The following is a 14848-nucleotide window of genomic DNA, read 5'->3' as shown; positions in this document are numbered from 1 at the left end:
AATACCAGGCCACAAACGGCAAATATTCTACCTATTTTAAAATTAGTTTTCAAATCCAGTAAGAAACTGGTTCCCCAATTCTTTATATTCTGTGGGTGTGATGAATTCTGATATACTATCTTTATGTTTCACTAGTCATTAGTCAGTTTTAAACAGACTAGATATAGATATTATTCTTTTGATACACTGATTTACTTACTTATATATCTGTGTATTTACTTATTTATGAAGCAAAACAAATTCTAAGAAGTCAAATAAGTATACTAATCTCTTTTGTCATTTTATTTCCTAAAATGTTTTGTTAGAATTTAGGGGAAAAATGTACATTCCTTCCAATAACTATTTCATGTAGACAAGTGATTGGTCCCAGTTTTCAGACCCAATCCCAGTGCAATTGTGGTTAAGGTACAAGGACCTCAGAAGGATGAATGGCTCATAATAAATGAAAAGGAAGAATACCTGGGAGAAACAAATGGCATACTTTTTCTATGCAAAAGTAGAAATGACACAAGTTAAAAGAATCCTATGCTAGAATCTGGAAGTAGCAAGGGAATTCCAAATGCCTTTCTTCTCTGCCTTCCTCAGGTCTGCCTGGCTTTCCTGAGCTTTGAGTTCTGCCTCTAAATGCTCTTTTTCCAAAACCCAATCTCCTTCCACATATTTCTAATTTTTGTCCCTCCCAGTCTAGCTATTCTCTCTCTAAATTGCCCTGGGATCAGGCCTGTGGACAGTCATTCTAATGCTGCTAACATATCAATAGCTTTTATTATTAAACAAAGGAATTCTCTAAAACATAGGAGAAAATTTTTAACGGAAAATTTGGTAACACACTGTTTTCCCTCTCTTTCTTAAATTGAAGTAAATTTTATGATGAAATGAACAGATTGAAAGTGCACAGTTTGTTGAGTTTTAACAAATGTATATACTAATCTAACCAACACCCCAGTCAAGATATAGAATATTTCCATTGCTCCAGAAAAGTTCTTTCATGCCTCTTTCAAGTCAATCACACACTCCACAGGCAACTACTTTTCGGATTTCCATCATCCTAATTAGTTTAGCCTCTTCTTGAATTTCACATAGAGCTATGCGGGATGTATTCTTTTGTGGCCAGTTTTTTTCACTCTCCAGGATATCAAAGAGATTCAACCATGTCATTGCATGTATCAGATCACTTTTGAAAAACTGTCAAACAGTATTTCATTGCTATCGTTCTACTGATGGCAGACATTTGAGGGGTTTCCAGTTTGGGCTAGTATGAACAAAGCTACTATAAACGTTCATGTAGATAAGTCTTCCTATAGGCATATGCTTTCATTTCTCTTGGATAAATTCCTAAGAGTGGAATGTTGCAGATGTATGATTAATTTTATAAGAAACTGCCACACAGTTTTTCAAAGTGGTTGTATTATGAATATCAAATTTTAAATAAAATACTGTATAATATATGTATATGTACTATATAATACATATATATAAGTAGTAATATCACAATTACTATATATGAACATTATTCCCCAAAAGGATGATTTTAGTATTAGATGATAAGATATATGAATGTTTTTTAAAAACATATCTTTATTTAAGGAAAAAACCCTTACATGCAAATCAGCAAAGCAGCAGTTTGGCAATGATGGAGACACAGGACTAAATGATTTCAAAGTCAACGTGGAATTTCTGATATCTAATACTCCTTTGCTTTATTACTTTATTATCGCTTCCTTTTGTCACTGAATTCCTAAGCCATCAATCATCCACATGTTTTTGCTGAGCTACCAAGTTACTGCTTCTTTTTTTGACTAATACCTATCCCTCACGTCTTCTCAGGAGGGTGTTTGGTTAAGTTTACTTTACAAAAGCACAGGGCAGGTGGGGTGAGATGGACTAATAAACATGATGTACATTTACATATTAAATTAGGAAACATACCCTTCTCTTGGAAACTCTTGTTTTATTTCCACTTGATGATGACTAAGTAGTTCGGCTGTTTTTGAATTGAAAACCTGAAAAATATATTGCGATATTAGGGTAAAAATGCAGGTAGAGAGCAAAGATGTTTAAAAGTTATTCAGTGGGCTTCCCTGGTGGCACAGTGGTTGAGAGTCCGCCTGCCGATGCGGGGGACACGGGTTCGTGCCCCGGTCCGGTAAGATCCCACATGCCGCGGAGCGGCTGGGCCCGTGAGCCATGGCCGCTGGGCCTGCACGTCCGGAGCCTGTGCTTCCGCAACGGGAGAGGCCACAACAGTGAGAGGCCCGCGTACCACAAAAAAAAAAAAAGTTATTTAGCAACTGAAGGTCTTATTCACTGATAGAAAAATCATTTCAGATGAAATGCCTTACAAGATGTTCTACTTTCTCTTCAGATAGAATCATGTAAGTTATAAGGTAGCTTAAGAAATAATAACTTCTCTTTAGATAAATGAAAATCTATTAAAGATAAAGCTAAAGAGGCAATTCCTCATTCTTTAAAACAAGTGGTTCAGGCTTCCCTGGTGGCGCAGTGGTTGAGAGTCCGCCTGCCGATGCAGGGGACACGGGTTCGTGCCCCGGTCCGGGAAGATCCCACATGCCGCGGAGTGGCTGGGCCCGTGAGGCATGGCCGCTGAGCCTGCACGTTCGGAGCCTGTGCTCCGCAATGGGAGAGGCCACAACAGTGAGAGGCCCGCGTACCACAAAAAAAAACAAAAAACAAAAAAAACCAAATGGTTCTAGGTGTAGGAAACTTAATACATCAACCAATTAATAGTATGGATTTCTTTTAGAGAATAGGAAAACCAAAAATAAAAGAGAGCTGGCCAAATGCTGATAGTGATAGTATATGGTTCCATTCTGCATCTACCTTGGATGTGGAGACAGGAGTCAATAGACGCCCAGGCAGGAAAGTATACTGTGTAAATTCCTTTGAAGGGAAGTGTAACAATGCATCTAGCTCTTAGGAGAGGTAAGTAGAGCCATATCAGCAGGGGGAGATGAGTGCCGTGGCATCAAGCTGAGTGCTCTCTGTGACACGCTTGTCATGAATTGCTGACCCTTGATGATAAAACATTAAAACCAATGAATGAAAGCTACCAGAGAAGAAGTGCAGTACAAGCCTCCAGAAATTTAAAACCACTAAAACAACACTTCTTAAAAACTTAGCAACCTTTTTTTCAGATATATTTATTTCTCACCTGGGTGTACCTATATTTAAGTATCAAATTACTTAGTCTTTCAGAGTAAGGATTCATGTTTTAATTAAAACTAACTTCCAAAATCACTATAATTGCAGCAGTAAAGTCACATCCAATTAAGAAAGTGTTTCCAGGCCTAGGTTTCCTGTGGGAGAAAATTACTTGCTGAATGCAGACTAAGGAAGAAAGTAATAAGGGAAAACACACAGTGGGTCGGGTTGCTGCTCCCCTCCCTCCCCACCACACACATCATTTTTGGGGGAGGAAGTAATAAACATAATGAAAGCAAGAAGGCAAATTCTCAAGTCCTTTGAGGAGATAAAATATCTTACACGGCAAAGGTTAATTTGATACATCATAAATAAAAGGCACTTGGCTGAAGCCCATGTAATAGCCCAGTAATTTACAACTTAGCATTGGGTAGGTCTCTAGGATGTCCACTCCAACTGTCCCATTTTATCTGCTGAAGCATCTCTAGGGCCTAGAATAGTGCCTGGCATAGGGTTTGATAATCAATAAATATTTGCTGAATATCTAAAAAACTGTGGTCTATCAGGTACTTATTAGGAAAATATTATTAAATAAAATGGGAAATGGGGACTTCCCTGGTGGTGCAGTGGTTAAGAATCCGCCTGCCAATGCAGGAGACACGGGTTCGAGCCCTGGTCCGGGAAGATCCCACATGCCACGGAGCAACTAAGCCAGTGCGCCACAACTACTGAGCCTGTGCTCTAGAGCCCGCAAGCCACCACTGAGTCCACAAGCCACCACTGAGCCCGCGTGCCGCAACTACTGAAGCCTGTGCACCTAGAGCCCATGAGCCACAACTACTGAAGCTCACGCGCCTAGAGCCCGTGCTCCACAAGAGAAGCCACCGTAATGAGAAGCCCACGCACTGCAACAGAGTAGCCCCCGCTTGCTGCAACTAGAGAAAGCCCGCGCGCAGCAACGAAGACCCAATGAAGCCAAAAAAAAACACACAAAAAAAGGTGAAATTATTTTTAATAACATTTTATTTAAACCAATATAGCTAAAATTATTTCAACAGGTGATCAATATAAAATTAATTAGACCTTTCACTCTTTTAGTACTAAGTCTTTGAGATCTGGTACAGATTTTATACTTATGGTCCACCTCAATTCAGACTAACCACATTTAAAGTGCTCAAAAGCCACCTGCAGCTAGTGGCTGTCATACTGGACAGTGAAGTTGTGGAGTACTGCTTTTCTCATATATCTAGGTTCATGCGAGGAACTGTAGTGAAGCCTCCTGATTATCCATTTGTCTGCAGACGGACAAGTATACAAAGCAGGCTAATGATGTTTCCATAAGACTCTATGGCTGGAGTATGAGACACTCCATATGAGAACACATTGCCGAGTAGCGAGAGTGCTAGTCGGTTCTTTTCAAGTAGATTTCAAAAGCCCTTGTCTATGAAAGATGGCAGTGGCTATAGAGTTTGCTTTATAAAAGGTCTAGCACAGTCATTTGTCTAAAAATCATTAGATGGCAAGGAAGAAACACCCCAGAATTACAGATGCTCCTCGTTTTTCTCCCTTTCCAAGTTTGAAATTCACCTAATTTAAAAATTAGTTAAAACTTCAGACGCACAACGGCACAGAACAGAAAACTCTCTTTAAGAAAATTAATTTAAAGAAATACTTTAAGACACAAGAGTCTATGGGATCTAGAAGAGATCCTAGAGTTCCTCTGGGCTAGTGTTTTCAAAGTGTGCTGCCCGCATCTCTAGGACCCTTCAGAAGCTGAGAGGGAAGGACAGGGAGCTCTGGACCACGCCCTCCCTTAGATTTCACATTTTATTGACTTCAGCTTCCAGAAGAGAGCTTAACGATGGAGTTCCAAGGCAAAAAACAAAATGACAACACACACTGAAACCCATGGCCCTAATGGAATGCTCTCTTATTTGCAAAGGGAGCTCCAAGAGATCGGATAATACTGACAAAACAGGGCTAAACTCTAGGTTTTCTAAATACCAATGCAGAGCTTTTCCAGTACAAAATCAGACTGATACTAATTAGGACTTTTTCTTTCATTAAGTGGCAGTGAATACAAAGGAGTTTTCTAACACAGGGCTGCCTATGCTACAACGAGGAGGTAGGACATCCAACCCAGACTGGTGGGCTCAGAGAAGGGCTCTCAGAAGAGGTAACTTCCAGGCTAAGACTTAAGGCTGAATACAAGGGAGTCCGAGTGGGACTGGGAACGGTGGGGAAGCTAGGCTGAGGCAGGGAGAGCAGCTGTAGATGTGTCTGCAGTGACCCAGGTAAGACACCTAGAGGGCTCCACTTGGAGGCCAGCAGCAGTGGGGACTGCATGAAGTGCATTGCTGAGAGAGATTCAGTTTAGGAGGTATAAGCAAATAGATGCGTCAAGGGCTTGGATGGGGAGGAGTGACAAAAAAGGAGGAATACTCAAGGATGACAGGTTACAGGTTACAAGTTAGAGTAGGCAGTGTTTACAAGACAAAGGTAGGGCAAGGAGAAGTAGTTAGGGTACAGAAGGGGGTAAGGAGATTGCAAATCTCATTTTAGATAACATGTGTTTGAGGTGTAACTCGGCACAGAAGTGGAGATACCCAGTAGTCAATTGCTTATGTTTTAGGTCATAAGCTTAAGGAAAGAGATCCATTAAGGGTACAAACTTGGAACTAGTAGATAAATAAGTCCTGGAGAGCTAACGCACAGCGGAGTGATTATACCCAATGGTAATGTATCATAAACTTCAAAGTCGCTAAGGGAGTAGATCTTAATTATTTCCACCAGAAAAATAAATGGTAATTATGTGACACGGTAGAGCTACGTGGATAATGCTATGGTGGTAACCATACTGCAATATACAAATGTATCAAACAACATGGTGGACACCTTAAACTTATACCACGTTATATGTCAACTATATGTCAATTAAAAAAAAAAGAGATCCAGTCTTAGAATTTCATGTGGGCCGGAAAAGGCAGTTGAGAACGTTATGCTTGGTGTAACATGGAGGCAAAGAGCATGGGCCTGGGAGAGCTGGGGCTGAGGGTCAAGCCCAGCCTTGCCCATGTCAGCTGTGTGACTTTAACTTCTCTAAGCCTGGACTTTTCCACCTGTAAAAGGATTAAATAAAATAATGTATGCTAATATTGTCAGGAACCAAGATTTTTCAGTGCAAGAGGAAATAAATATAAAATGAAAGAACTTAAGTGAACCGTAAAGTTAATTAGAACTGGAAATATCAATATGAACTGAGGCTTTTAAAATCCGTCCCCTGAAAGAGCCTAGAAACAGTGACATCTCTGTGACAGTGACCAACACTAGAACTCAGAATTTCATCTCTAAATATGGTTAATCACTAAAGGAAAACTTGGAGAAATATTTGGAAAAATAGCTGACTCCAGGTTTAAATTCACCAAAAAACTACATTAAGAAAGTATGACAAGTATGAATAATTGTTAAATCTGGGTGATAGATTCACAGCCATTCATTACGTTTGTCTTTCTACTTTTCAGTGTGTTTTAAATTTTTTCATTTAAAACATCGAAAATATATAGAATATAATAAAAAAAATAATGTATGAAAAGTATTTCGTAGAGGGCAGGCACACAGCACGTATCCAAAAGATGTTACCATTACTGTTGTGGCTACAACTGGTACTATTTTTATTACTGTTCCTATTATTACTACTACCACCAGCACAGCAGATAGGTGACAAGAGTTAGGATTCAAAAAGTCACCAGTGGGCTCCCCTGGTGGCGCAGTGGTTAAGAATCCACCTGCCAATGCAGGGGACACGGGTTCGAGCCCTGGTCCGGGAAGATCCCACATGCCGCGGAGCAACTAAGCCCGTATGTCACAACTACTGAGCCTGCGCTCTAGAGCCCACGAGCCACAACTACTGAGGCCGCGTGCCACAATTACTGAAGCCTACACACCTACAGCCTGTGCTCCGCAACAAGAGAAGCCACCGCAATGAGAAGCCCGTGCACCACAACGAAGAGTAGCCCCTGCTCGCCGCAACTAGAGAAAGCCCGCGCAGCAATGAAGACCCAACACAGCCAAAAATAAAATAAATAAATTAAAAAAAAAATCACCAGTTCTGTATTCATCTCTAAGCCCAAATCCTGTCTCAGTTCCAGATTTTGTTTTTGGTGGGGGAGGGCAATTAAAAACTGAAGAAACAACTTCACGTAGGAAAGGAATTCAGCACAGTGCAGGCGCATAGCATAAACCCAAAACCCAAAGATAGCATAGCATAAGCCCAAAAGATGTCACCACTGCTGCTGCTGCTACTACTACTGCTACTCCTGCTACTTATTATGATTATTACTACTACTGCTACTCTCACTACTTCTATTATAAGAGGAGAATTAGAATTAGAAGTCATTAGCTCTATATTTACCATTGTGCCTAAATCATGGTCAGTTCCAGATTTGGAGGAGGGGGACAGTTAAAAAGCTGAAGAAACAAGGAAAATTACTTCTATAAAAATTGTTTTAAAAGGACTTTCTGAAACAACGCATGCCTTCTGTCTCAGCAGAAGGGGAGTAGTGGAGAGATGAAGACGAAATGCAGTCCTTACTAAGTAACTGTCTTTCACGCTTGCCTCACTCACCCTATGACTAACTCAGCCATCCCATCATAAACATGCATTCACTTCCCTCCCCACGTGGTTTCCCCACTAGCCTACTCATGCCACACTCAACCTTACTGTGTGATAAGTAAGACATTTTTCAGGAATATAAACTCCGTCTCTAAAACACTATGTAAATTTGCAGGACCTAAAATAAAAATATTAGCTACAAACATGTTACATTGCAAACTTGACCACAGAAGGCATAATGGCATCTTCCAACAAGCCACAGAAGTAAACACAGCAAATGGCGTTATATTTTTCTTAAAAAAGGAAATTATATTAAATAGCATATTCATACATCTAACATAGCTATAGTTGCCAAATTCAACTTTTTCCAAGACCCCGCAAGTTCTCCCTTTCTAGTCTTTCAGTCCAAGAGTTCTAGTCAACACATCAAGCCCTGGAGGCCTCTCTCTGCTGTTGTCTATTCATGTAATGAGCACCGACCAGACGCCAGATGCTGTATTAGGCTTTGGAGAGGGGGAAAAAAGACACCATTCTGCCCCTCAAGGAACTCAAAACTGAAGGCTCTAAACATTTATGCTTATGAGACAAGAGGACAAGAGAGAGTGGCAGCTCTCTGATGAGAACATGTTCTTGCCCTGTCTGTAATGTTATGGGCAAGAAAACTAACCAGCTTAGTGGGGGGGGGGGACACAAAACAGTCACATTTACATTTATTATAAGAGGGGCCTCATTCGAGCTATGAGCCAAATTAGTTTTACCAAATTTACTGTTCATTAGTTCCTGGCCCTTAATGGGTGCCTAATACTTATGTGTTGGATACATGAATGAAAAAAGAAAGCGGAAATCTATCCCTTAACCTTGAGATCTCTAAGTATGATGAGACAGCCGGGGTCAAGGCAATGTTTCTTGCCAAAATAAGCACGGAGCTACAATTCAGGTCATTCTTCATAGATGCTGGCTATTGGAACAAAATGGTTATGCAACCATTATCCATGGTGACTACACCTAAGCCCTGCCCAGGCCCCGCTTAATCTGAGCCACAAGATGATCCAAACCAGCAGGACTTTTTCAAAGGCAACATTCTTTTACATATTGTGAAACCTGTGTGTGAGTATGTTTTTCTTGGTGAAGATTCATCTGTGACCATAATCAGAACTGGTAAATGGCCTTCCCCAGCCTCCCATCTTCCCTTCACAGTGCAGTCAGCCCTCCATATCCACGGTTCCGTTTTTGTAGATTCGACCAGCCACAGATCAAAAATATTTTTTAAAAAATTCCAGAAAGTTCCAAAAAGCCAAACTTGAATTTGCCCTGGGCCTAGCAACTATTTACATAGCATCTACATTGTATTCACAACTACGGGCCTAGCAACTATTTACATAGCATCTACATTGTATTCACAACTACTTACATAGCATTTACATTGTGTTAGGTTTAAGTAATCTAGAGATGATTTGAAGTATATGGAAGGATGTGCATAGGTTTTATGCAAATAATGCACCATTTTATTATACAAGGGACATGAGTATCCTAGGATTTTAGTATCCACAGGGGTCCTGGAACCAGTCTCCTAGATACCCAGGTTTGACTGTACTCAGGTAGCTCGGGAGCCTAAGGCAGGAGGTGTTAGGAGGATAGGTTTCTGACTGTGACAGACCTGGACTTGAATCCCAGTTCCACGTTACTCTGTAGCCTTGGGCACACTCTCCAGCACGGTCTAATCATCTGGGTAAAGGAGCTTAATAATACTACCTACATCGTATTTGTTACGAGGATTAAATGAGATAACGCTGGAAAAGTCCTCAATGCAGTGCCTGACACATTGCAAGTCACAACACATTCTAATCCTTTGTTTTTTGTTTTTTTGGGTTTTTTTTTAGCAGTCAACTTAATGGGGAAAAAATAAAGTTACCAAATTAAAGAAGGAAGTTGACTGTTTAAGCTGAAGCTTTTGTCTTACGAAGAAATGGCTCCTCCTTTAAACCTGTTACACTAATTCTCTTTCCAAGAAGTTCCTACTCTGCAATCTGGGTAAACACATGCCAAGCCCAGTTCACTTTCCTATCAGACAAGTTGGAAATTTTCCTTTGGTACAAAACATATGCATAGGGTCCCAAGATTTAAGTCTTTGACAACTAGAGGAAGAAACGAACATGTTCTAAAATTGCAGGTCTACTACTAAAAGAGAAGAAATTAAGTAATCAAACATACCTAAGTCAGAGTTTTAACATTTTTTTGACAAGATAAAAAAGAAAACCAGATTTAAAATTCAGTTGACCTATAAAAATCTATTCAACAAATATGTAAAAAGTGCTCCTGTAGATAAAACAGATGTTCATTTGTCATGTTGACCAAGATGTTTTAAGGAATGCAAAGATGAACAAGTCTTAAAAAGGAGGTTCCTGCTTTCAAGTACAGCAGATATACAATGACACGAAGTAGGTGCTAAGAGCTATTAACAAATAAAAAAGAATGCTATAGGAAGGGGGAGAAATTCTGACTAAGGGTTTGAGGAAGACTTCTACCAAGAGATGGCAGTTGAGTACAATTTGGAGGGAGAGTACAATTTGGAGGTAAAATTTGGAGGTAGAGCGCAATTTCAAGAAGCAGATATGGGAAATTTTCACAGGGAGGAGGCATTTCCCTTGGATGAAAGAACATGAATAAAGAAATCTTGTGTCCCTTACGGGAGAAAGCCAATATAGCTGGCATAGAAAAAGGGAAAAGAAAACTTAGCAAGGTTATTGGTCTTGTGAATGTTGAATGAGATATGACAATTCAGTGAATAATGGTCAGGAAATTATTTTAACACCTTTCACTCTATAAGCTTCCTTATGACAGTCCTTACCCGCTGTATTCTTTCCTGAGAAGGTAAGCAAATATTTTTGAGTCATAATTACAATGTGGAACAATATGACTAGAACAACTCCTGGGAATCGCCTTGTGACTGAAGCACTTATTCAGCAAATCTATTACCTGTATTTTGTAGGGAGTGCTTTAGCAAACCTCTTTCCTTATAACCAAGGGAAAAAAAAACCCTTTCTAAACCATTCCCAAGTTTTTCTCTACTTCACACAGGATCCCTTCACACAGGTAGTCTTTTATAATTTACCTCTGAAGCTTTCTTGCATAGTTGTTTCTCAAGCAGCAGGAAATTTTATTGATCAACTTTTTTTTTTTGCGGTATGCTGGCCTCTCACTGTTGTGGCCTCTCCCGTCGTGGAGCACAGGCTCTGGACGTGCAGGCTCAGTGGCCATGGCTCATGGGCCCAGCCACTCCGCGGCATGTGGGATCTTCCCGGACCAGGGCCCGAACCCGTGTCCCCTGCATCGGCAGGCGGACTCTCAACCACTGCGCCACCAGGGAAGCCCTATTGATCAACTTTTAAACATCATTCTGTAAGCAGGACAGGAACCTTTTGAATGTGCACCTTAGCTTACTCACTGAGATCAAGCCACAGTAAACAGCACCCAACTTTTTAAAGGCTCATGACACTGAACAACTGATTGTGATGATACTAAGTTTTCATTCCTTCCCCACCAATGCAGAAAGATGCCTCTTGGGCAACAAAATCTGAGGGACCAGGAACAACCTGCAGTAGATAAAGAAGATTGCTGGGCTATATGGAGAGCAACAGTGAAAAGTCAAAAGGAAGACAGGCACAGTCAGGCTGGTAACTAAAAAGGCAGCCTACAGAGTTATGAAATATTTTACCCACTTTCATAGAGGGCAAAGGCTGCATAAACTTGAGAACAACTGCCATGTTTGGTTTGGCCCGTACAATCCATTAGGAACTAGTTGCCAACATTTAAGAACAGGAAGATTTCACTGAAAACTCTAGACTACCAGCTTTTCTTAAAGAATTTGAAGATTTGGCAGCACGGGGCTAGTGTTCCTGCCTGGCAGCTATAGGTTTCCCCTTAGCCTGAGTCTGCTCTCCAGTCTGCCCTCCTCCCTCTACCTGCCTGGCCCCTGGAGGCATTTGTGTGGGCAATTCTTGAATACGGCCTCAAAACTCAATGAACAGTGCACTGTCTTAATGGTCTTTCTTAATTTGGGAAGATGGTAGCGATGATTGTGTATTTTATTAATCAAATCCAGGTAGGCTAAGTTTCTTACTTATGATTCTGGATTACTTTATAGACACTTACATGAAAATAAGACATAGTGAAACCTGCCCTGGGTGATCAGAAGGTAAACAATGTAAGAGACGGTAGAATTATGTCTTGGCAGCTCAAACCAGGGTAAGTCATTAAATAACCAAGCTAAAACTGGACTGAAGGCTTTTGACTTTAGACAAGAGAGATGAGTATCAAAATGAAGGTACAGGGGCTTCCCTGGTGGCACAGTGGTTGAGAGTCTGCCTGCCAATGCAGGGGACACGGGTTCGAGCCTTGGTCTGGGAGGATCCCACATGCCACGGAGCAACTGGGCCCGTGAGCCACAACTACTGAGCCTGCGTGTCTGGAGCCTGTGCTCCTCAACAAGAGAGGCCGCGATAGTGAGAGGCCCACGCACCGCGATGAAGAGTGGCCCCCACTCGCTGCAACTAGAGAAAGCCCTCGCACAGAAACGAAGACCCAACACAGCCAAAAATAAATAAATTAATTAATTAAAAAAAAAAACAAAAATACTCACTCACTAAAAGAAAAAAAAATGAAGGTGCAAATGCAGGTTTTGGTCAAGTGGTCAACTAAACAGAGCTCTGAAAAATATATATATACTGTATGTACAATGTATACATACAGTATATATACATACTAAATAATGCATGAAAACATGATTTGAGACAAAGAAGTGAAGAGGGAGCTAAGTAGTCATTAAATATTTACATCAACTTGCCAGATTAGTCAAATGTCCACTGAAAGCATGGGCTCTTAAACAACAATAGTTTTTTAAAATTACTTTTAAATTATCTTACTGAAGTCAGTGCTAGATCACTTTAAGAGCAAGTTTCCTAATTGCCCAAAACAAATTAATCAGCAGAAAGTCACTTAAATAGCACTCCATTACGGCAAAACTCTGCTGTCAGACATGGTAAATAAAACGAGGAATAGAATTTCCCTGCCGCTTTACGCTGTGAAGCGCAGAGAGGACAGTCATCTTTGTAATGGGCAAAGTATCAGAAATGAAATTTACGAATCTTCGAAATTAAATAAAGACTCTGGTAAAAGCAGTGTAGTGTGACTTTTTCCTAATGTGCTCTGCCACTCGCCGGCCCCCGCCCCCCGCCTTAGCATTCTACCTTCTGCAATGTCTGTGGGAGAGAATGACAAGGCATCATCACGCTAGTACTATATTCGTTCCACTGCTCCAAAGGACGCTGTTAGGCTACCACAGCCGTGACACAGCTTCCCCCATCCAAGGACGTCCTGCCCCCGGCAGGCCAAATGCTTCTGGGGAAGACTGCAGCAGCGGTCAATGTGGCCACCTGTCCCTGGCTGCAGGCGGGCTGCTCTGCACGGACGCTCGACGAGTCCTAGCTCCCTTCGGGGGAGGAGTCCCCCATTAGAAGGCGGCCCGGTTCCTCCTTCAAGGCCACGGCTGCTCAGCTCAGCCGCGGGGGTCGCGAGAGGCCGCGTTCCCCCAGGCCCGGGCGGGGCAGCTCCAGCGTGGCAAGTCCCGCTCCGGGGCTCTTGGCCTCCTTCTCTTGCCTGGCGGCCGGGGCCCCGGGCCGTGGGAAGAACGGGATGGGGACGCGACACCCAGCCCCGGCGTTCCAAGGCTCCCGCCCCGGTTCATCACCTACTCAGGGGCACCCCGGGCTCACCAAAAAGCGCGTCGAGCTGGTGCCCTGGTCCACGGCTCCCACCAACGGCCCCAAAACTGCTTTCTTCGTGGCTGCCATGAAACCAGCTTGGGGTCGGCGGGCGGTCGCAGCCCGTTTCCCTGAGTGACGGCGGCGGGCGGCGAAGGGGCGGGCGGCGAGTCGGGAGGGCCGGGGGACCGGCAGCAGTAGATGGCTCGGACCGCGCTCGGGCGGCCCCTTTACCGGCGCGGAGCCTTCTCACCCCGCCCCTCCAGCCCAGGCCCCGCCCCCACCAGCGTTCCCCACGACTCCGGGGGCGGGGCGGAGGGGGGGGCGCTGTCTGCCTGGCCGACCAATTACCGAAAGCGGAAAGAGAAGGAACATTCAGACAATCTGAGGTAGCTAGACGTCACGGGGGCGGGGCCTGGGCGCGGCGGAGGCGGTGGCCGGCGCGGCAGGTCACGTGGGCCCGGCGACCAGGCGGCCAAGTCGGCCTGCCGCAGGGCCGGGGCTGGGGCAGGTGGTGCCCACGGTCAGGGAGCGTCTCTGGCCCGCGGAAAGGGCACAACCCTACCAGCGCCCTGGGGCTTCCGCTCGCGGATAGGTCCCAAAGGGCAGAACTGCTTGTTCCTCTGGTGGGCTGTGCAGAGCAAGACGTGAGTCACTCTTTGGACCGACCCTACCGGGCCTTCCCGCGCTTCCCACGCCCCGCCCACTTCCCGGTTCCTTGTCCAAGAAAAGAATAATCCTCTCTACTGGGACTGACCCTACGTAGTGTCACCTTCAGGAGCAGCGCGAATCCTTCGCCTTTGGAGGCTTTTCAGGGATAATGAACGAGTTAGTTCTTTCGGTTTAGCGTTTAAGTGAAGCGCTCAAAATCAACCTCCTGGGGTCATTAGTAGACTATCCGGAAAGAAGTCGCCGGGGTCCTCCCTGTCCTGATGCGCCCTTGCCCCTCGTTTGGCCTCAGTCTGGTGTCTCCTCCCTCACAGGCCCTTTTCTTCTCCCTCCGGTAAATGATGTGGACAGCAAAAGGAGAAAAGAGTCCTGCTTATTTGACCTTGAATTTACCTTGCTGGATTCTTTTAGATCCTATGTTCCAGGAGTTTTCAAAGTCTGGACCGAGACCCAATGTGAGAAATAGCTTACAAAACAACCCCAAGCCTGTGTGCCGACGTGTGTGTGTGTGTGTGTGTGTGTGTGCGCGCGCGTGCGCGCGCAGGCGCGCATTTATTTATAATTTATATAGTTACATATATATATAAATACATTTTATATATTTTTACATATATTTTAAATGTTTCCAAAACCGTATTTATCCTTC

The 14848-nt window shown here is 43.2% G+C and overlaps 1 protein-coding gene across 5 annotated transcripts in view; it reads right to left on the bottom strand.

Moving 5' to 3' along the window:
* Positions 1-13891, bottom strand: part of GK (glycerol kinase) — a 76461-nt gene extending 62570 nt beyond the window's left edge. The window contains exons 1-2 of one of the 5 annotated variants that reach the window (XM_065900890.1): positions 13546-13891; positions 1930-2003 (exon numbers count right to left, since the gene is read on the bottom strand). In XM_065900890.1, coding sequence (XP_065756962.1) covers positions 1930-2003; positions 13546-13623 — 152 coding nt within the window. In that variant the 5' untranslated portion in view covers positions 13624-13891. The remainder of the gene's footprint in view (positions 1-1929; positions 2004-13545) is intronic. The other 4 variants (XM_065900886.1, XM_065900888.1, XM_065900889.1 and 1 more) reach the window with 4 other exon arrangements.
* Between the last annotated feature and the right edge of the window lie 957 nt (positions 13892-14848).

Source organism: Phocoena phocoena, chromosome X, assembly GCF_963924675.1.
Source record: "Phocoena phocoena chromosome X, mPhoPho1.1, whole genome shotgun sequence".
Classification (NCBI taxonomy): Eukaryota; Metazoa; Chordata; class Mammalia; order Artiodactyla; family Phocoenidae; genus Phocoena; species Phocoena phocoena.
The sequence above is the reverse complement of the archived record's forward strand: the minus strand, read 5'-3'. Positions and strand labels throughout refer to the sequence as shown.